Source organism: Hyaena hyaena, unplaced genomic scaffold (assembly GCF_003009895.1).
Source record: "Hyaena hyaena isolate Hyena2069 unplaced genomic scaffold, ASM300989v1 scaffold_155, whole genome shotgun sequence".
In the NCBI taxonomy this organism is placed as follows: domain Eukaryota; kingdom Metazoa; phylum Chordata; class Mammalia; order Carnivora; family Hyaenidae; genus Hyaena; species Hyaena hyaena.
This window is the reverse complement of record NW_024080787.1, coordinates 2,336,740-2,359,221: the sequence shown is the minus strand read 5'-3', so window position 1 is coordinate 2,359,221 and position 22,482 is coordinate 2,336,740. Positions and strand designations below refer to the sequence as shown.

At 45.6% G+C, this 22,482-nt stretch overlaps 1 protein-coding gene and 1 non-coding gene across 2 annotated transcripts in view; both read right to left on the bottom strand.

Moving 5' to 3' along the window:
• ADCY9 (adenylate cyclase 9) overlaps positions 1-20,170 on the bottom strand; it is a 120,504-nt gene extending 100,334 nt beyond the window's left edge. Inside the window, exons 1-2 of the mRNA XM_039239300.1 lie at positions 19,834-20,170; positions 17,841-19,578 (exon numbers count right to left, since the gene is read on the bottom strand). Coding sequence (XP_039095231.1) covers positions 17,841-19,533 — 1,693 coding nt within the window. The 5' untranslated portion in view covers positions 19,534-19,578; positions 19,834-20,170. The remainder of the gene's footprint in view (positions 1-17,840; positions 19,579-19,833) is intronic.
• On the bottom strand, positions 15,500-15,667 carry LOC120236514. The gene has a single exon (XR_005529690.1). It is a non-coding gene; the product is annotated as a U1 spliceosomal RNA (small nuclear RNA).
• Positions 20,171-22,482: the final 2,312 nt, after the last annotated feature.

Below are 22,482 nucleotides of genomic sequence, written 5' to 3'. Positions count from 1 at the left end.
GGTTTAGACTGGGAAGCAAGTTAGGTTAGGATAAATCCCAAGTCCCCCACCCAAGGATTTTTTTCAAACACTCTTACAGAAACTAACATAAGAAAAGTGGCCCCCGCCCCCAGAGTCCAGGCACTGGACTAACAGCTCATGATTCCCCGTGAACTGAATACCTGACGTGTGGAAAAAACATTTTTCTTTAAAGTATTGTATTCAGTCTTGAATCTCTGAACATCTACTCAGAAAGAGGAATGCACCTCTGCCCATCAAAATCACATACGTCACGAGCATCAGTGGCCATATTCTCACCGGGCTTATTCTCTGCACTGCCCCACCACTACGGGCCACTGCCCGGCCTCCTGTCTGTCCGTTTTTATGGTCTCCCTACTGTGCTCCCACTGTGCTTCACGCCTGTGAGGCCTGGAGGGAGGCCAAGATCAGGGCTCTAAGAGGCACCTACAAAGCCCAGGTGAGTACAAGAGTTCTCTCTAGCCGCAAGGAAAGCCCGCATCTGACCTCTTCCTGGAATCCCAGTGGGGGCGCAGAGCTCCTGCCGCACGCGCTGGGCATGCGGCTCCAGCATGACAGGGCTCGTGCTCCCACCGTGCTCCCACTTCTCACAACTGCTCACGGGAGGACACTCATTACAAGGGCTTCCATGCTGACGAAGACACATTTGGGAGACGCCAGGATGGCTCAGTCGGTTAAGCATCCAATTTCAGCTCAGGACATTATCTCACGGTTTGGGAGTTTGAGCCTGCACTGGGACTCTGTGCTGACAGCAGCGAGCCCACACCAGATCTTCTGTCCCTCTCGCCCTGTGCCCCTCCCCCACTCGTTCTCTCTCTCTAGCACTCTCTCAAAAAAAAAAAAAAAGAAAGAAAGAAAGAAAAAAAAATAATATGTTTAGGAGGGAGTAGGGCAAAAGCCAACATCTGCTAAACATCTACCTTGCACCAGGTGCTCTTACATGCATTATCTCATTTAATTCCAACTGAAACCCTTCAGATTAGGCAACTTGCCCCCAAGAGGAAACTCAGGCTGCCATTTATTAAGTAACTACATGTTAAATCCTTTAAAGTTATGGGCACCTGGGTGGCTCAGTCAGTTAAGCATCAGACTTCAGCTCAGGTCATGATCTTGTGGTTCATCAGTTCGAGCCCTGCATCAGGCTCTGTGCTGACAGCTCAGAGCCTGGAACCTGCCTCAGACTCTGTGTCTCTCTCTCTCTCTACCCTTCCCCCACTCATGCTCTGTCTCCATGTCTCAAAAATAAATAAACTGTAAAAAATTTTTTAAATAAATTATTTAAAAGATTAAAAAGCAAGAGCTGACAATCTATATTCCTAAGAATGGAATCTACTTTAATTTTTAATCTAAAAGAACAGCCTTACCAAACTGCAAGGCCAATGACTTGACAGACTTGGCCAACGTGCCCAAGTAACCTGTGCAGTGGGGGGCAGAGTGCAGACCTGGCTGAGTACCCACTGGGCAGTCTGGCACCTGGCCAGGCCCTTCAGGAAGAACTAACCTCCCCAAAATAAACAACAACAAGTAGCTAGCATTGCTCAATGCCAGACTACTAACTTCCTGAGATGAAAATCTATGCATGCCTTCAGCTTAAACAAAAGAGGAAGAAATGTGGCCTATTCTCCCTTGGCAGGTATATTAAAGAACACACAAAACTCTCTATACGGTCACTCTTCCCAGAGGATTCTTAGGAAAGAACTTTGGCAAAGAACTTTGCCAAAATTTTGGTAAATCTTAACATCAGTACTTCCCTAACTTAACATTCACATTTTAGCTTTGTAATGTAACTAGCTACAGAATTGTTAATTAATTCTAATTAATTCATCATCTGATCTGTAATTCCCATTTTCTACTGTCACATACTCAAAAGAAATACTTTGGTCTTATGGAAAACATGCTTTGTTTACAAAGACACAAATTTGATTCAAATTTCCCTTTCTCCTCCCCTTTAAGAAATGTGCTAAAAATAACTGTCATAACATCTTACTCATCCTGAACTCAGTACCTAGCAACTCATTCAGAATATAGCTGACAACCAAAAAATTTCATGGAGACCTAATTCTTAGTCCTTTTAATCAAACTATATCTGTGGGGTTATTTGGGTTTCTTTATAGAATAAAGTAAAAACCAGAAGTAAAGCTGTTACAGAAAGGCATACTACACTAATAGGCACATAAACTGACAGTAAGAGAGCAAGCAAAAAAAATTGTTTTAAAACATAAGAACTGGGAAAACAGAGCAATCTCTGTTTACCTAAAATAAATAAAAAATCCCTATTTTTACAGGAAAATTGCTGTATCACTAAGAGCCAAATAACAGGTAATGAAAATAACTAAGTCATGAAGAAAATTGTTTTATTTGACGTATTTCATTTTTATCAAGATAAAAAAGTATTTTTATATATTTCAGAATTGTAAAACCAAATGTTTAATCAGGTTTAAAGAGAAGTCTGATTGACCAAAGGGGAAAATCCTCAGCTCTTCAGAAAAACCTGACCATCCAGAAAGACTTGCTCTAACTGATACTTATGTCTAACAACAAGCCCAATGAGGCTGGTCTCGTATTCAACCATATGCTTCCCCTAAAGCTGTCTGCTAGGGCTTGGTCAGGAGGAAAGGAAAGGATCAGAGAACTTAATATTTAATCAGCCTGGACCAAGCTTACGAAGGAGGATAGCTGTTTTAAAACAAAACTAATTGTGTGAAACATTTATATTACAATTCAGTATCCAACCTCATCTACTTATGCCGTCCAGGAAAACTTACAAACATCAGTGAAAATAGAATGAGTTAATTCGGTCAAGGTGCGTTACTAAATAATAAGAGATTTTTTTTTATCCTTTCAACTCATTTTCAAACAATCAGCTTGACTACTGATTTCAAAAAAGAAGAGCTTTTCCATCAACTATAGAACGGACAATACAATATGGTCTATCCACACAGTAGAATATTCTAGGACCATGAGGGGCGTCTGGGTGGCTCAGTCAAACATCTGACTTTGGCTCAAGTCATGATCTCGCGGTCTGTGATTCTGAGCCCTGCATTGCGTTCTCTGCTGACCGCTTGGAGCCTGGAGCCTGCTTCAAATTCTTTGTCTCTCCCTCTCTCTCTGCCCCTGCCCTGCTCATGCTCTGTCTCTCCTGCTCTCAAAAATGAATAAAACATTTTTAAAAAATTTTTTTAAGAATATTCTAGGACCATGAAAAGGTTGATAAACACTAACACCTGCTACAATGTGGATGAACCTTGAAAACAATGTGCTGAGTGAAAGAAGTCAGACACAAAGGGCTGCATGTTGTATGATTCATTCACACGATACGTACACAATACACCAATCTATCAAGACAGAATGTAGAGTAGTGGCTGTCAGGGGTTGGGGTGGCGGTTAGTGGAAATGGGGAGTGACTGCTGATGACCATAGGGTTTCTTTTCAGAGTGTTAAAAATGTTTTAAAATTGACTGTATTAATAGTTGCAGAGATCTGTGAATATACTAAGGATCACCTAATTACATGCTTTAGATGAATGAATTATATTGCATGTGAATTACATTTAAAAAAAAAAAGCTGTCTTTAAAAAACGTAAAGAAAAACTTAAAATCATCCACTCAGGTTCACATTCCTCGTTCAGGAAAGTTCCACACACCACTGCAATGCTGCCGAAAGAAACAGAAACCTTAGTGCAAACTGGAATACCTCCAGGGAAGTATATGGAATTGGAAATTTAATAGCAACTAAATAAAGTAACATCATGACTGGGGCCATGAAAGCAAACATTTCCATGTGAACTTCAAATGGCAGAGGGACAAAGTTGCTATCTTAGAATCACTGGCTCTGAAAGTGTTCAGAATCAGTTTTCTTTGAGGAGCCAGAAAGAACACAAAGTTAATGAAGTTATTCCAGCTGAGAATGTCACTGTGAAATGTATGTCAGAGACAAAAACAGAAATATTCTATTTGTATGGTCGTTGTAAGAGTTTTGACCTTCCGCAGTTACATACACACTGAGTCAGTCACTTCAGTCCTAGAAAACATGTGACTCCAGCAGGCTGTGAATAACACTTTCTCAAAGAGAAGCTACAGTTTCACAAGGTGGGTCTTTGTTGGGGTGAAATTCTCTCTCAGGTCGGATGACATATGTACCCAGTGACAACACTGTCTTTCAGGACAAAGTAGAGTGTTTTTCCTTTTCCAGTCTGTTTCACCAGACACGGACATCACTGCAAATATTATATTACTTTCTGTGAGCTGCTTTGCTATTCTTAAGAAAGGATAAGAAAACCATTCAAAATCTTCTATAAATCCCTTATAATTAAATCCTTGGGCTTTCTTTTATCACTGGTGGCCTCTAATTTCTAATTACAAAGTCTAAGGTACACATTGTCCTAGTACATTAATTTTCAGACTACTACAGCATGCTAAATATACAGCAAATATATAAGATTCTGGCACACTAAATAAACAGTCAGCAGGTCCAGGACTCACCATCAGGAGCAAGTGAGTCTTTTATTAATGCAATAATCAGTAAGTACATTATTTAATTCAATATTTGCTCTGTTCCACTAGTGGAAAAACTTGCCAAAACACTGATGTTAATTTTACTGGCAACTAACCTTCCAATCTCTCTCCAAAACAATGTTCAAGCAGGAGTTAAGACATATTTTTAAAAATTTTAAGGGGCGGGGCACCTGGGTGGCTCAGTCTGTTAAGCGTTCGACTTCAGCTCAGGTCATGATCTCATGGTTTGTGGGTTCAAGCCCCGCGTCGGGCTCTGTGCTGACAATTAGCTCAGAGCCTGCAGCCTGCTTCAGATTCTGTATCTCCCTCACTCTGACCCTCCCCTGCTCACTCGTGTGCTCTCTCTCTCTCTCTCTCAGAAATAAATAAAACATTAAAATTTTTTTTTTTTTTTTTAATTTAAGGGGCGCCTGGGTGGCTCAGTTGGTTAAGCGTTCAACTTCGGCTCAGGTCATGATCTCGCAGTTCGTGGGTTCAAGCCCCACGTCGGGCTCTGTGCTGACAGCTCAGAGCCTGGAGCCTGTTTCACATTCTGTGTCTCCCCCCTCTCTGACCCTCTCCTGCTCACGCTGTCTGTCTCTCTCTCTCTCAGAAATAAATAAAACATTTTTTAAAATTTTAATAAAAAATAAAATAAAAATTTAATGACTTCACATTTTCTCCAACCCACTTCAAAAGTGTTTCTCAAATTTTCAAAATCAAGTGGGGTTCCTCCAATGATAGTCTACCTTCTGTATGTTACATAACAAATGTGATTCAAAAAAAAACACATGTAAATTATACTCCTGTAACTCAACCTTATTTACATGTAAAGCAAGTAAAGAACCCTATAGAAAATGAAGACTCTCACATCTGCCCTGCAATTTAGCGGTTCTGTAAATCTGAGTTTCCAGATGCTAGATCTGTCTAACTGAGGGCTCCCAGTTTCAACAAACGGATCAAGAAGAAACTATGTCTTTGAATTAAGAATGACTGTTTCCCAATCATGTGAGAAGTTCAGGTGCTCTCAGAGAATGGTGGGTTCTAGTTCAAACTTTATGTTTGACACATATGAGGAGACAGAAACAAAGTATTTAGTTAGTGGAGAAAAATATCTTAAGGGGAAAAACTAATTCCCCCATATTTTAGACAGCTCATTCACAAAACAAAATTAACATGAATGACCATAAGAAGCATTTTCTCATGGGGAAAAGGACTCAGTATGAAGTTACAGAATACAATGCAATCCACACTTTGAATGTTAACACTTAATAGGGTAAAACTCACTGAACCAATGTGCAATAGACTCTCTTACTCAAAATGTCAAAGCCTTAATGGTTTATTGTATTTTAATATCCATATACAAGAAAATAAATCACATGCATATGGGTTTTCTTCCTCTCTACAAACTAAATGGCAAAAAGCTGAAGTTAATATTTCCCAAACAATTCAAACATGAATATAAATGACTCAAAAGCTGCTTTCAGTAGCACATTTTTCTGTGGAAAGGAAAAGAATGAATTTAATAGCATTACATAAAAATCCTGGAAATTATGCACAAAGACTATCCTGGAGCTTTGCCAACAAAAGGATATGCTGGTTTTTCGTGTGCACACATGATAAGCAAACAAGACTCATAAGGAGCTGCAGTATTATTAAAGATAAATACACTTCTTGAAATCTCCATTTTAAAAAGCTTAAAAATGAATGCCTAAACTAAGCCATTCAACCCCACATTTCCTGGGCCCTAAATAAACACTTGGTTTCAGCGTCCCAAGTTCCTGCCCTACAGCCCAGCTGCCCTACACAGCAGCCTTTGCTGCCAGCACCCTGGGGCCCTCAGTCCTGCGGCTGACTGCTCTCCCAGCACCCTGGGGCCCTCAGTCCTGCAGCTGACTGCTCTCCCAGCACCCTGGCTCACATTCCCAGGCCCTGCCCTGTGCGTCAGCAGCGTCTCTCTGCCTCCGTGCCTAGGTCCTTTCAAGATCCTACCTGCGCCTCTATTTAATAAACCACTCAACCATTCCTTAAAAGCCACTCACTGCCTTCCCTCTACCTTCTCATCTGTTCTGTGTCGATGTCCAGAATTTCACACACAAGGGAGTGCCCACGTGCAGAGGGTAAGTAGTTACAGTTTTCATTCATTCATTCATTCACTTGACAAATATTATTGAGATTCTACAATACGCCAGGCTATGTTCCCAGTGCTAGGAATACAGCAGAAAATAAAACATCTCACGGTTCATGAGTCTGAGCCTCGCGTCAAGCTCTGTGCTGACAGATCGGAGCCTGCAGCCTGCTTCAGATTCAGTGTCTCCCTCTCTCTCTCTGTACTGCCCCCTTGCACTCTGTCTCTCTCTGTCTCTCAATAAATAAACGTCTAAAAAAATTTTTAAAGAGAAAACACGGGAAAATCCCTGCTCTCAACACATTCTAGTGGGATGAAAACAGATCATAAACAAACAAACAAACAAGTCAAATACACGTTATGCAAGACGGAGAGGGAATGGCAGGGCAGTAATTCCAGGAAGCACTATCCAGAACAAGGTTCTGGGGCACTGGGTGGCTCAGTCAGTTAAGCATCTCACTTCGGCTCAGGTCATGAGCTCATGGTTCATGAGTTCAAGCCCTCTGTCGGGCTCTGTGCTAACAGCTCAGAGCCCCGAACTTGCTTTGGATTCTGTGTCCTCCTCTCTCTCTGCCCTCCCCCTACTTGAGTTCTCTCTCTCTCTCAAAAATAAACATTAAAAAAAATATTATTTTAAGAACAAGATTCCTATGAAGGGAATTCCTGGAATTGGGCCTTCTGAAAGCTTCCACAGCTGTGCTGGGGGCTGGAGCTGGCTGGGCTGGGGGCACTCTTCAGTCTGCAAACAGTCTACCTTTGGGTTTAGGATTCCTTTATCTCTACTTATCCACGTTCACAGACACCTGTCCCTCGAGAGGCATTAGTGGGAGGATACAGTGTAAAGAAATGCTGCATTGGTATATAATTCTCAATTGTAAGAATGCAAATTAAAGCTTCCAAAGAGCTTGAGGTAGCACGAACCATTTCTTCTGCAGTGCTGTTTCTTCATATAAACATGTATATACTATTAATTTTCTTTTCAAAAAAGGAAAGGGAAAATGTTAGCTCAGTCTCTCAGAATAAACCTGTAAGACAGACAGAATTAATGAGATTTCAATACCTATAATTTCTCTACTCCTTAAAAATGTTACTAAATGTGTAAGAAAGCTATCAAAGCCTCCTGTGTCGTAAGAAAAGGCCTCGGAGGCAACTTGAAGGGGCTCCCATGGGCCCAAGATGGGACAATTTGAGCATCAAAGATGAAGATCTCTGTAACAGAGTGAAATATATCAAAAAAGCTACAACTAAAGAATTTATAGGGATTCTTGAAATAAGCCATTGGTCACCTTTGGAAGATGTTACGAAACCAACTCAGCCTGAAAACTCCATCATGGGAAAGAAGGAAGCAAATAAAATATAAACCTGTAAACATACACAGTTCCCATGATCCAAAGATTTCGCGGCGGTTGAGATAACAACGGACCTGGAAACACTGGGAACTGGGAAGGGCCACACAAAGGTATGCTTGTTTTTCTGCCATTGCTCCTGCTAAGAAACTGCCCCCACTTTCACCAGCTACTGAATCTAATCTCTGCTGAGTGTCACCAGGTGCCCAGTACTGGTCTCAACATCATCATCTCCGTCACTGCTCACCACGACCCCACCAAGTGCGCACTAGTGTTTTCCAATACAGCCCTTTGGGTCACAATGCTGGCTCCACCACCTAGCAGCAGCTCATTCTAGCTGTGTGGCTACCCCACATTACTTAATCCCTCTGCGCTTCGGCTCCCTCCCCGACACAATGGAAATGTGTCCTTACTTCCCAGCCCCATTTGTAACATGATAAGTAAGTCCAAGGTATATTTGCTCAGGTGATAATTTGATTAATGTCTACTTTCCCTTTTAGGCGGTGTGCCCCCAGAGAGCAGACGGCTCTATCTGCAGAACCTGGTCCAGGAACTCATTTGATATTCATTGAATAAATACATGACTTTATAGTAGAATATGGGAGAGCTAAATAACTTCTGGTTCAAACTTCAACCAGTATCTCCCGAGTCACACAGCTGAAGATTTCCCCATAATTCCTCAACTATCAAGGGCCACATCATCTTAAGTACCCCTAAACGCTGGGGACCAGAAGCAGCCCAAGAACAATACTGCCTGAACTCCCTGGGGTTTTCAGTAACGAAGTTGCCAAACTTGGCAGCTACAGTTTAACAAGGGCAAGCTATCGGTGTTTTGTATTTTGGACACTTGCCCTTTTGAATTCAAGAAACTGACACAATCCCAGTCCCCTGTGTGTTTTGGGTTTCAGTACCAAATTATACAAGATGTGCACCAAATAGAGTGCAGGACAAAATGTGGCTCACCCGGGCAGATGAGTTGGTTACTATTTCCTGAACGGCTGTTGCGACTGTGTGAGAGTCACTATGCTAACAACTGCTTTCCTTTGATTCTCCCACTAATCCTCTGATGAGATACTAGCATTCCTGCAAACTGGAGAGTCCTGACAGAGCCTGCCCAAGGCTCCTCAGTCCAGAAATCACAAAACTGAGAACTGAATTCAAGTATCACAGAAATCAAAATTTACGCAAGCGCCCAGTAAACCACACTTTTTTTTGCTCTGCAAAATGTTTAAAGAAAAGAAACAAAGCTGATGGTCTTCATCGTGAGCCCTCAACACCAGCAACAAAAATTTGGCAGAGTCACAGAGAATTTTTTTGAGAAAAACATAAAGGTATGAACTAAAGTCACTCGGTCCTCTCACAGTAAACATGCCACGTCCACCACAGTTCCAGTCTGAGCACTTCACGCACCTGAGAACGCGTGTTTGGGTAGCACAGCCCTTGGATTTCCTATCTTACAGCTCAGGGAAGCAGTTCCCAAAGTGTTTCCACAGACCCCAGGGTGTCTGAAACCTGTGCAGGGCACCTGTGGGATCAAAACTACTCTCGTAACAAAACCGGCACGTTACTTGCCTTTTTCGGTGTTGGCACTGGCACCAGTGGCACAAAAGCAATTGTGGGTAAAACCGCTAGGAATCAAGGCAGTGGTACCAGACCACACATGGTGCCAATGTGTTCTTTACTACCACGCGCTTGCACAATGGGAAAAAAAATGGTCGGTTTCACCTAAGAAGGTCTTTTAACGATGCAGTAAAAATGCCCAAGTGTGGGGACACCTGGGTGGCTCAGTCGGTTAAGTGTCCGACTTCAGCTCAGGTCATGATCTCACGGTTTGTGGGTTCAAGCCCCGCATCGGGCTCTGTGCTGAGGAATAGCTCAGAGCCTGGGGTCTGTTTCTGATTTTGTGTCTCCCTCTCTCTCTGACCCTCCCCTGCTCATGCTGTCTCTATCTCAAAAATAAATAAAACATTAAAAAAAAAAATGCCCAAGTGTGTTAAATCTCAACCCTGCATGACTGATAAAGCAGGAAGCTCGGCCACAGCACACACAGGTGCATCAAGAAGAGCGCCCTGCAGCTGTCTGGGCTGTGTTTTGGAGGGAACATCACTTCTGCTTGACCTACAAACTGTGGTCACTCAGACTGGTGTATCTGGCTGACTGCTCCTGAAAAATGAACAAAATGAGTCTGTAGCTTCAAGGCAAAGAACGGACAATATTTGCTGCTGGTGATAAAATTCACACCTTCAAGTGAAAACGAGGACTAGAAAGCTCCTTTCTGCCACTGGGAAGTCAATCCCTTCCCATAAAGACTTTGCTTAGGCCAACATCTGGAAGATCTGCATAACTCAAGAAACCACTATTTTCTAAATAACCAATGCGTTACGTTACAAAATCATACCTGGGTAAAGATTCATTCAAAAATAAGTGGGGTCTTGGGGTGCCTGGCTGGCTCAGTCAGTACAGCGTGTGACTCTCAATCTTGGGGTGGTGAGTTCAAGCTCCACATTGGGCGTGGAGCCTACTTAAAACAAAACAAAAAATGAGGTTTTAAGAGCACACCAAAAAACTGACTAATAGGATTTCAGATTCCATTTTGTAACTAACGTTTAAGAAACTATCACTTACTGGGTGTTGGTGCAGCGTCAAAGAAAAATAGCCACAACTACCTAAAAAGGCTATTAAAATGTTCCTCCATTACCCAACTAGGTGTCTCTGTGAAGTCAGACTTCCTACGCATTCTCCAACATACTGCAAATGAATGCTAAAGTAGTTAAGAAAATCCAGCTGACACACTTAAAAATGGATACACTGGTAAATTTTTAATGTGTATTTTAACAGGTTTGTTTTTTTTTTTTTAAGCCAGCAGTTTTTTATTAATCTGGACATTCAGGAGACTGGCAAAAATGTAAAACTGTACCACTCTTCTCACCAAATTTCTCTCATTTTGAAAATACAGTTAAATTGTTGAATCACTGTAATGTATGCCTGAAACTAAAAAAAACATAACTACACTGAAATTTAAAATAAAATTGTTAAAAACAGTTACATTTTTGAACATGTAACTATTTAAGTTTGCTTTTTAAAAAATCTTTTTAATTTTTTTAATTTATTTCTGAGAGGTGAAAGAGAGCGAGCAAGCAGGGGGAAGGTCAGAGAGAGAGGGAGACACAGAATCTGAAGTAGCTCCAGGCTCTGAGCTGTCAGCACAGAGCCTGACACGGGGCTTGAACCCACGAACCGTGAGATCATGACCTGAGCCGAAGTCAGATGCTTAACCAACTGAGCCACCCAGGTGCCCCTTAAGTTTGCTTTTTTTTGAGACAGACAGAGAAAGCATGAGAGAGAGTCATTATGCACTATACTAACAAGTACTTTCATTGAATCAGCTCACAGGGCAGAGAGAGGAGAGAGGGAGAATCCCGAGCAGGTTCCCCGCAGCTGCAGTGCGCAGAGCCCAATGTTCCACTTGAACTTACAAAATCATGGGAACACGACCTAAATCAAAATCAAGAGTCAAACGCTTAACCGACTGAGCCACCCAGGGGTCCTGAACATATAACTATTTTTATTAAAATGTTACTTATATTAACAAGTGATTAATATATTACTTATATTAACAAGTGATGGGTATTTTGAAATAAGGTTCTCTTAAACATTTGTTTCAATTTCTAATATGATAAATATCAATAAGGGACATAAACAAGTGCTCTTTAGTTTCTCCAGTAATTTTTAGGGGTATAGAGGGGTCCTGTGGCCACAAAGTTTAAGGACCAAACCATGCGCTGACAGAGAGGCTCATAAGTTGGTTTCAGCTGATCCTGATCATCCCCGTCCCAGATTCCACCCCCTTCACAAAGCTGTTCGTGTCGCTCACTTGCTTTCTGGTTCTGCTATTGCCACTATCAGCACCAGGCTTTGGGGGATTGACCTTCCAGCCTATTCTAAGGAAATGAGCCTCTCTCCCTACCTCAGGAGAGCATGCCAGCATTTTCTTACAAGTGCAATGCAGCAAATGTTGGGGAAAACGATGAAAACCTGATTTACAAGACCAACCAAGTTTTACAAAGTACAATTTTGCTAAAACTGACCCAAGGTTGGCCACAGGTTGGCTTGGCTGGTACAGTCTACCAGGGCATGAATGAGACTGACGAATGTCACAGCTTTATCCAACCTTCCTAGGGGAAGACTACCATCGCCCTTGGCCCATTCCTCCGTCTGTGGTAGCTCCAGCTAATTTGTGAGCCACTCGGTTTCCTAACCTCCGTCCCGCATGAACATCTTAGCCTGGCCAGTCTACAACTCACATGGCAGTGCCCTTCCTGTTTGAAAAATTCTCACCTCCTTTTAAAATTCCCTCCAAGGATGCTAGTTCCTGCTGGGGAAGAAATGTCTTTAGGTGTCTCATATGTAACGTACAAATAATGCCAAGAGTCACAATGGATGAGGACCCCTCAGTCTGGCTCTTTTCGTGGTCAGCAGCCTCTTCACCACCACAAGAGGGGACCTGCAGAATTCTAATGATTAATGATCATTGCCTTATAAAAACCCCAACAGAAATACCAACACTGAACTCACCAACCAAAAGACAGAAATTCAGGCACATGCACATGACAGGACATTCACTGTTTTCTTTCACTGCAAAATAGACACGTGACCTTGACCAGTAGGCAGAGACACAATCATTATCTGAACCACGCTGGCTAGTAGAGAGCTCCAAAATTTTTTCACTTACGCTATTTGCTTGTTTTTAATTTTTCCCTTTCTTAGTTAATTCTACCTGAAAAGATTACCCTCCTTCCTTCTTCATGAAACCTGCCATTCAGCAAACCATATCCTTAACTTTCCTTGCCAAAGGCTAATTCTGCTCAAAAGCTGGTCCTCAGAATTAACAGCTGTGTGCTCCTTGCTGAAAGGCACAAAAGTTAGCCTGAAGGAGCCTAAATTGTCACCTGGGGCTGCCTGTGCATCAACTCCACAGATGTTTGTCGCCTCCAATCCCAGATGTCAAGCCAGATTTTACGCTTCATCTTATCTCTGCAACTTGCCATCCATGAGCCTACGTTTCAACACGCACAAGACAGATCCCTCTAGGGCGCAGGTGAGCACAGACCTTCTCCTCGTTGTGACTTAAGAGGAGGCACTGAGCTGTCAGCTCCAGGCTAGCTCTACAAGTGGTGGGAGTGCATGCTGAGGTGGGAACAAGCCATCCAAGCTGTCAGGCAAAACAAGCAGTGCACCTGAGCAAGCAAACTGCACCTAAAACTGGCACCTGGCTCTTAACTGCCAGCTGGCAGCGAGCTAGGAGCCCAGATTGCCAGTTTGGGACAGCCGTGGGCAAAGGCTAAAGCACAGAGTGCCTCATCCCCCCATCAGTTTGAGGAATGGCCCCAACAGGAGGCCAGAAAGGAATTCTTCTAAGTGTCAGCTATTAGCACTTGGGGAAGGTCTTGGTTACTGGGGCCAGTGGGGAACGATCTGTCCCAACACGCATCAGCAGATCTCTCCCCCAAGTGTTCCATGAGCCTCAAAAGTTGGCTTGGGGGGAAAGCCTTGTTTTATTTCTGCATCTAATAATGAGATAGCTACCAGACACTCCCTTTGTAAAAACATGATCTGTCAATTTGGAGGACTGAGCACCCTGTTTTATCTTCCTAATGTTTAAAAAGGGAAAATTAGACGTTTGTAGATATCTTCTGACAGTTTCACCTTCTGTATTTGTGATTCTCTATCTATGCCAGGAAAAAACAACAGTTCCAGACAATCTTTTTGGCTTGTGGCCCACGGCAGAACAGAGCAGCCACCCCTTTGGACCCAGTGGTTTGTCCCAAATGGTGTGAAAGGACACATCTTTCCATCACTCTGTATCACACTATTTCTCCCTCTCTTTAATAATAATTGTCTCTAGGGGCACCTGGGTGGCTCAGTCAGTTAAGCATCTGACTTTGTCTCAGGTCATGATCTCATGGTTCATGGGTTCGAGCCCCGCATCGGGTTCTGTGCTGACAGCTCAGAGCCTGGAGCCTGTCTTCAGATTCTGTATCTACCTCTCTCTCTGACCCTTCCCTGTTCATGCTATCTCGCTCTCTCACTCTCTCGCTCTCTCTCAAAAAATGAATAAAACTTTAAAAGAATTTTTAATAAAAAAAATAATAATTGTCTCTTACTTTTTGGATCACTTCCAAAATCCTATTCCTGTGCTGAAAATTCTTTCAACCTTCTCTCTCAGTGACTGGCCACCATATTTAAAATTACACACACACACACACACACACACTCCATATCCCCCTTTTTGCTTTATGTTTTTTCCTTAAAACTTAACACAAAAGAAACTTTTTACTCATTTGCTTACTGTCTGACTGCCCTGTTAGAATGAAAGTACCAGGAGGGCAGGAATTTTTGTCTGTTTTGTTCACTGCTGTATTCTCAGCACCTAGAACTGTGCCCAGCACAAAATAACTTATTTATTGAATGAACAAGCCAGGGGTTCCTGGCCTGTTTCAGATTCTGCAACTCAATTTTTTGTTCTCCATTCATACCACAAAAACTTTAAAGGTCTCACTCATTTCTGACTCCAAATAGTCCCCAGGTCAACTCCTGAAACCTGAAAAGCCACCTCTCATTCAAATAATCCAGCCTCTCATCCCCTAAGTCATCTGTTTAAATCTGGCTCTACGTCCTACCAAGTTCATCCTATTAATAAGCATTTCTGTTCTACCACCTCCACTGGCAGTGTCGCTGTCTTGGTTAAGGCTACTATCGACCCTGCCTGGGACCTACTACAACCCCCTGATCTCCCATCTCATACCCTTCCAACCTACATTCTCTAGAACTGACAGAGTAAACTTTCTAAACTTGCAAATTAGATCACCTAAGTCTTCTGCATAAAGCCTATCAGTGGCTCCCCATTACCTACAGGATGAAATACACACTCCTTCTCATGGGACCCAAAGCCTTCCCTGTCCCGCTGAACCACGTACTTACAACTGGTTGACCCACCAAGAAACACAACCCTGAGCCTTTGCCCATGCTACTCCCACTCCACCAAATGTTCTTTTATCCACCTGGAGAGCCACCACTCAGTCTCAAGACCCGCCTTGGTATATACACCTCCATACAGTGTCCCTGACCCTGTGCGCACTCTACAACACTCGGAAGTGTGAGCTTGCTGAGGTCAGGAGCTGTTGTGACTCGAGCTGCGCTTCCACAGCGTGGGACACATAAGAGCACAGAGATTTTCGAGGAATGGATATGCAGAAATAATCAAAGTCCACCCTTCCACAAATCCTTCCAGATAAATTACAGAGCAGTAGCTACTTTTCACACTGCCAGGCTAGTTTTGGAGTGCCCCATTCATTGATGTTCATTTCTACAGAGTACTCTATGGCATATTTTTAACCCCAGTATCAGAAAAGGGGATGAGAGGTAAAGGCTAATGCCCAGCACTATAGAGAAAATATCTGCCACAAACTGCAAGACAGCTAAAATAAATTGTATTTTATTTATTTTATTTTAAAAACAGGAGAGCATGAACGAAGTCCTGCACTACCACAAGTTATGCAGTCGAGTTTCCCACATTTGGGGAAACCACAGGGGTCAGTCAGCACATCGGAGTACGATGGATAAGCCTTACTCTGGGAACACCACCTTCATGATCATGGAATCTCCCCCTGCCAGCTAAGTATAGAAATTTTAAATATATAACCTTAGCTTCACGTATAAAAAGGGTTTTCTACAAACTATGCTATCTCCTCAATTTAGCATATTTGTACAATGACAGGAGAACACTGTGGCTTCAAAAAGAGGCGGGAAGTTGTGTAGACATCCTAGATTACTGGAGTCCTATCCACAAAGGTTTCCAAAATGAGCTGAATAAAGCAAAAATCATGGTCTCAGGGAAAAATTTAAAGGAGGGAACACCATATAAGAGTATCACCGTTTTAGCTAAGCCTTCCAACTTTCCCTACCTCCCATCCAGAAGTAAAACTTTTCCCTAGAAGTGTACAATGTACAAAAATTTGAAGAAAAAATTAATTTAGCAAATTTATACTATTTGAAGTTTAAAAATTCAAGAAACCTATTCTGCCATTTTTGAGGCCCCTGACTTCTAAATTGAAAATAAAATTACCCATAAATTAACAAAAATGAGTACTGCCAAAAAGTTAAAGACTTGGCGGCTTCCAGACATACTTAATGATGACATCTGTTTTTATTTCTGATATTCAAGTAATACACCGCTCAAACGATCACTTACAAAACTGCTATCATTTTCATAATGTTGTACAACACAACTCCATTCCCTGGAATCTGTCCCACAGCCCTGAGGACAGAGCCTGCAACACTCAGACCCTAAACATGTCCAAGTGTTGAGCAGGGATTACATCCACACCGCACTCCACCGGCATCTTTAGACTCAGAGAGTGGGAATCCCTCTCCTGTAGGGAAAGGCACCTGCCATAACAGAACGTCTCAGGCAAACTGCGAAGTGTAGCACTGAGAGTTCTCCAGACAAGAGGGAATTATCAAGTGAAAATATTTCTCTAGTATACCAGTAAATTCTTCAACTACTAGCAAAATTAACATAATAGAGAAAAGTCAGAAAAATAAAGCACTCTGGCCAGATAACAAGCGAATTGCATAGAGAACTCTAATCAACAAGCAGAGACAGAAAACAGCGGTTGAGCACATAGGATGAGGTCAAGGTGACGACCTAGTCAGGCCCCTGTACTCAACCACTTACTGTCTCTGATCGACACTGTTACTTCTCACACCTATGATTTAAGCTGTTACATCTCCCAAGGACTCTTTCCTGGAGCTTTTTACTGTGTGATCGTGCAACGTGTGGGCACCGCAACGCAAGAAGCTTTACACGTTTCGGTTTTTTAAAAAATCAATGTTATTTTCGCCACATACTTCCAAAATACACATTCCCCCCAACCCCGAAGGCTTCAGTGAAGCCTAAGGACTGTTTAAAAAAGGGAGGTGGACGTGGGGGTTAGTATTTTGAATCCTCACTTTTGGTCCCACTTGCTCATATGTCACTGCCCAGGGCGTAAACAAAATTTTTGTCCTATGTGAAAATAATAAAAATTTTAAAAGCCCAGTAAAAAGATCAGGAATAGCAGTAAGAGCTTAAGACAGAGATAAGGGACCAGATACAAATCCGAGGGGCTAGGGATGGGGAGGTGGGTTCTAAACACTGCTCTGGGTGTATTTCTAAAATGCTGTGGTCTATATGGTAAGACAAATACCATGATCAAAATGAAAGTTAAAAGCTGAAAAGACAACTTTTAAAAAGAGACTAAGGCAAAGACAGTGTGCACTTGGGGGTATATAATTCCATCTAATTCTCAAGAGTCATGCAGGGCTAACCCAACTTCCTTATTCCAGGAAAGTGAGGCCTCAAGGCGAGAAAGGTTTTATTCTTCACATTTTTGGAAAAAGGCATGGAGACGTGTTTTGATGGGATTTGGGGACAATCAATGAACACAATGACAATCTGTTAAAGTACTTCCAAGTTTGGCCTGCTGAAGGGCTCAGAGTCTCTAGTATTCATCGGAGCTGCCCCCAGAATTTCAGAAACAGTAACAGCTGACTGGCAGGATACGCATTTCCAAAGTTCTCCTTCCTCCTAAAGGTCTCATCTAGGTCAGCACTGTCCCAGTGTGAAGAGATCTGTGATATTTGACTCACCAGAGAAAAAGTCTCACCAGCCCTGAGGTGCCCCCATGGTGAGGTGTCCTGAGACAACTGATCTGCCTCCAGATACTGACACTAGAAAAAGATTGTTTGGTTTTTATTTTCCCCAACACAAACAGGACTGGGGAGAGAGATGACGAGGCAAAGAAATGCACATACCTTTCAACTGATCAGCAACAACGCTCTGGCCGAGGCGTTCGGTCACCCTCCCATCTTCCATTTCATACCGATCATCTAGGTATTTTGCAGTGGCCTCAGAAATGTGAACCTTGCCAGCCACTCCCAGCTGCTCCATGAGATTGGCTAAGTTCACATCATTGGACCACACATCGAATTTGAACCTCCTCATACCCAAAATGCCACACAAGACGGTCCCTGTGTGAACCCCGACACGCATGTTCACCATCTCTTTCTTCTCCTGGCAGAACTGCTCGATGGCTCTGATCATGCCCAAGCCCATCTCAATGCAGCAGTAGGCATGGTCGGCCCGGGGTTCTGGACACCCTGCCACACAATAGTAGCAGTCTCCCAGGGTGCTGATTTTCTCACACTTGGTCTCTTCACACAACCGGTCAAAGCGACCAAACAGATCATTGAGGAGACCCACCAGAGCGTGAGCAGACTTATTGGCACTCATCTTGGTGAAGCCCACGATATCTGCAAATAAAATACTGACTTCATCGATCTGCTGCATTTTAAAAGGGCGGAATGCTATAGGGGCCTTCTGTATGGAAGACTTTTTCTTCCTGTTCTTGGGGCTGGAGGTGGCGTGCCTTTTGACAGAATTCTCGCTCTCCTCATCGCCCTGTTTCATCAAGTCATCAGCTATGATTCTTGGCATCACAGAATGAATCATCCTCTCTTTCAGAGCTTTTTCCACTTCCAGATCCTTCCCGTGCATAATTGACTGTCCCACCTTGAGAAAGGTGCTCCTGGATCTCACCTGCGACATGATAAACAGGTGGATCCCAATGGCGTGAACGCAGACGTGGAGCAGGGCTCGGCTCAGCAGCTCCCAGTGTGGGGCCCCTGCTCCAGGTGGGGGAAAGCAGTCTTTGTCTCGGAAGTGATAGCCAAAGGTCTCAAAGAGAACAGAATAGGCCACTCCCAAACACAAGCTCAAGTACAAAGGTAAGTGCATGACGGTGTAGAGCAAAAAGAGCACTTCGATGCACATGGAAAAGCTCCCCACTTGAGATAAGCAAGCGTCCGTTGGCTTGGCGGCGAGGGTGTGATTGGAGCTGTCAACACGTCCTGAGAGAGGCGTTAAAACCTGAAACTGGGCAGCCAGCGTCAGGGCGAACACCAGGAGGGTGAGAACCAGAGAGGTCCACACGTAATGCCGGGCATACACCTTGGTGAAGGTAAACAGAAAAAAGCCCACGCACACGACGAGGAAGCACAGAGCAGGGGCTACCATGACGATCAGTCTGGACCGCATGTGTACCCCAAAATAGATGCTCCACAGAAGGCAGGCGAAGCCGATGTAGAAGAGCGCATACCGGAAGCGGCGCTGGGTCTGCGGGAAGCAACGCTCCATGCAAGCCTCCTCCAGGTTCACCGAGTCGAACTTGGGGTCCCACCACCGGCTGGAGGCCCTCTCGAACAGCTGGGGCAGCTTCTTCTGCCTGCGCAGGCGGCCTCCGGCGCCCACTCTCCGAGGGACGCCCCCCGAGTCCCCGGAGCTGCTACAGCTGGAGGAGATGCTGTACTTGCAGTGCTTGGGCTGGCTGTTGGAGGACAGCTGCTTGGGGTTGATTTTGACCCTCACGCTGTTGCTGTCTCCGCTGGAGTCACAGCTCACCTCCGTGCTGTGGTGCTGCAGCAGCTGCTGGTGGGGCGGGGAAGCCATGTTGCCGAGCGCGCAGGACCTTCCCGGCCGGGGTGACTGGTACCTGTCGGCGAGACAACCCGAGTTACACCGCCATTCATCCCTACGCAGGGACACACTCCCCTGAAGGCCACGAGCTCTGCCAGCGTGCTCGGCGGTGGCCCCGGCGGTGTCCTCGGAGAGGCACCGTATGCTCACAAAAACTGCGGCTAACGTCGAACCGGGGCTTGCGCCGTCCCGCCCCGAGGCCGCCCGCAGCATTCGGGGCTGACCTGGCAGCCCCGGGCCGGCGGGGCGGCGGCGGCGCCCCCCGAGCCCCCCGCGCCGCCCGCCCCGCGCACTCGCCTGCTCCGCGAGTCCTGCGAGCCCTCTCACGCCACCAGTCGCTCTCGCCGGCGCCGCTCTCCCGCCGGCGGCGGCGGGCCCCTCATGCCGCGCCGCGCGGCGCCTCCCCTGCGTCAAAGGCCGGCGGCCCCGCGGGAGGTTGCGGGTCGGCTGCGAGCGGCGGCGACGAGCCCGCGGCGCTGCGGCCGCCCCCCGTCGGCGCGGCCCGTCTAGCGGGGCCTGCTCCCAGCCTCCGGGGCCGGCCCAGCGGGCGGGGATGCCCGGCGCCCCCGAGACGCCGGGCGCCGAGCGCAGGGCGCGGCGGGCGCGGGCCCCTCAGCCGGCCGCCCTGCGCGGCGCTGCCGCAGAGCCCGCTCCCGCGACGCCGACCCGGGACGCCCGCCCGCCCACGCCCGGGGCGGCCTCCCGAGCTAGCGACGTCGCCGCGGCCGCGGCCGCCGCCGTGCCCCGCGCTGCCGCTGCCTCATGTCGGAAGAGCCGCCACAGCCGCCGCCGCCACCATCTCCGGCCCCCTCCCCCTCCCCCTCCCGCTGTCACTGACAGACTCGCGCCCGCGCCGCCCCTCGCCCCGCCGCAGCGCGCACGCGCGGCCCGCGGACGCCGCCGCCGCCGGGCCCCGGGCACGCGCACGGTGCGCGCGCCTGGCCGGCGGGACAGCAGGGGGAGGGCGGGGAGCGAGCGCCGCGGCTCCGCCCTCCAGTCCTCCGCCCTCCGCCCCGGGGGCCGCGAGGTGTGCGTGGGCGCCGCGGGGCTGCGGGACGTGCGGCGGGGGCGGAGGCGACGGGGTTCTTCTGCACCCATTCTCCTCCCGGCTCGAGCCCCCAGATCCGCTGGAGTTAAACCAGTGGCTCCTGCTAGTTAAGGAGCAGCCGGGGTGCGACGTTTAGGAAATCAAAAGGTTTGCCTCTCCGTCAGCACACCCTTTGGTATACATGCAAGGTCACAACTATTGCATTTGCCGAAAGGGAGGCACCCCTTCCTCTCTAAGCAATGAGCACGGGTCCCGAGGACACTAGCTGCTCCTTGAGCTTGCTTTCCTGCAACTAGGGCAGTCTGAATCCCAGACTCCGGTGGCTGGAGGAGGGCGGTGGGGTCAGGCCTCAAGGGGGTGCCACCGATCGCTGGCTCTTCCAGACCCAGATAGGTTCCTTTCCCCTGCATGGGTCCTTTCCCCATCCTCAGGAACAACTGCTTTTACCCTTACACAAATGAAACTTCCAAATGAGTCAGCTACTCTAAGGGCAGAACTATGGTGGCCTCCAGGAATATTATCTGCAAAGTGTAAATACTGTCCTGTACTCCCCACCGCACCAATCCTGCTCCCCCACCATAGTTAGAACCTGCTGCCAGTCACAAGGGTTTCTCCTCCTTCCTTCGCTCACTTTCCAGGCCCAGCTCTGGCGCCCACGCCAGGTTTCACAGTTGATTTAGAAAATAAAATGCGGTCTGTTCACATAATGAGATATTATTCGGCCATGAAAAGGAATGCAGTACTGATCCATGCAGCAACCGGGATGAAACTTGAAAACACGACAGTAAGTGAAGAAAAACCTGCCAGGAAAGACCACATTTTGCATGATAGCATTTCCATAAAATACCCAGAACAGGCAAATCTATAGGCAGAAAGCACGTAGGTAGGTGATCGTCAGGGGCTGGCAGTGACGGGAATGGGGATTCCCTGCTGATAGGGAAGGGGTTGCTTTTGAGGGTGATAGAAATGTTCTGGAACTAGGTGGAGATGGTGGGCGCACAACACTGTCAATGCACTGAATGCTCCTGAATTGTACACTTCAAAATAGTTTAAATGGTAAATGTTATGTTATGTGTGTTTTACCATAATAAAGATAAAAGAAAAACAAGAGTAACACAACATCATGACTGTGATATTCCTGCCAAAAGGACATAACCTTGAACTAATCACCAGAAAACATCAGGCAAACCCACACTGAGAAATATTTCTTCCAAGTAATTGGCCAGTAATCATCAAAAGTGTCAAGGTCATGAAAGTCAAAAAGTGAGGAACTGTCCCAAACTGGACTAAATAGAACAAGGGGTCCTGGTATTGTGAATAGCACTGCATCATGCCCATGTTAATTTCCTGGGTTTGATCAGTGTACTCTGATTGCATAGTGTTAACATTAGGGGAAGCCTGCTGAAGAGTCAAGGGGAACTCTCTAGTATTTTTGTAACTTTAAGTCTAAAATTGATTCAAAACAAAAAGTCAGAAAAAGTTAAAAATAAAATCTTTCTTGAGCATCAATAGGATGCCAGACAACTCTGATGTATTCCATTTTTACAGATGAAGAAACAGATTCAGAAGAGTGTGGTGCACAAGCCAGTAAAACAAGATAATAACAGTAAACTTACACTGACTGAACATGTCGTAAGGGCTAGAAACCACTGGATGCTTTCACTTGTGACCTATTTGGTCCTTACCACAACCCTCTGAGGTAGATGTTATTGTCCCTAGTTCAGAGATGTGAAACTGGGGACTGACGAGTGATGTGCCCACAGTCACTCAAAGTCTAGTCTCAGACTCAAAACCAGGTCTGACCCCAGAGGCCACGGTGCTCTCAGTAGCCCTGGCACTACCCTCCGTAAGACTCACGGTGGCCCTTCACCCAC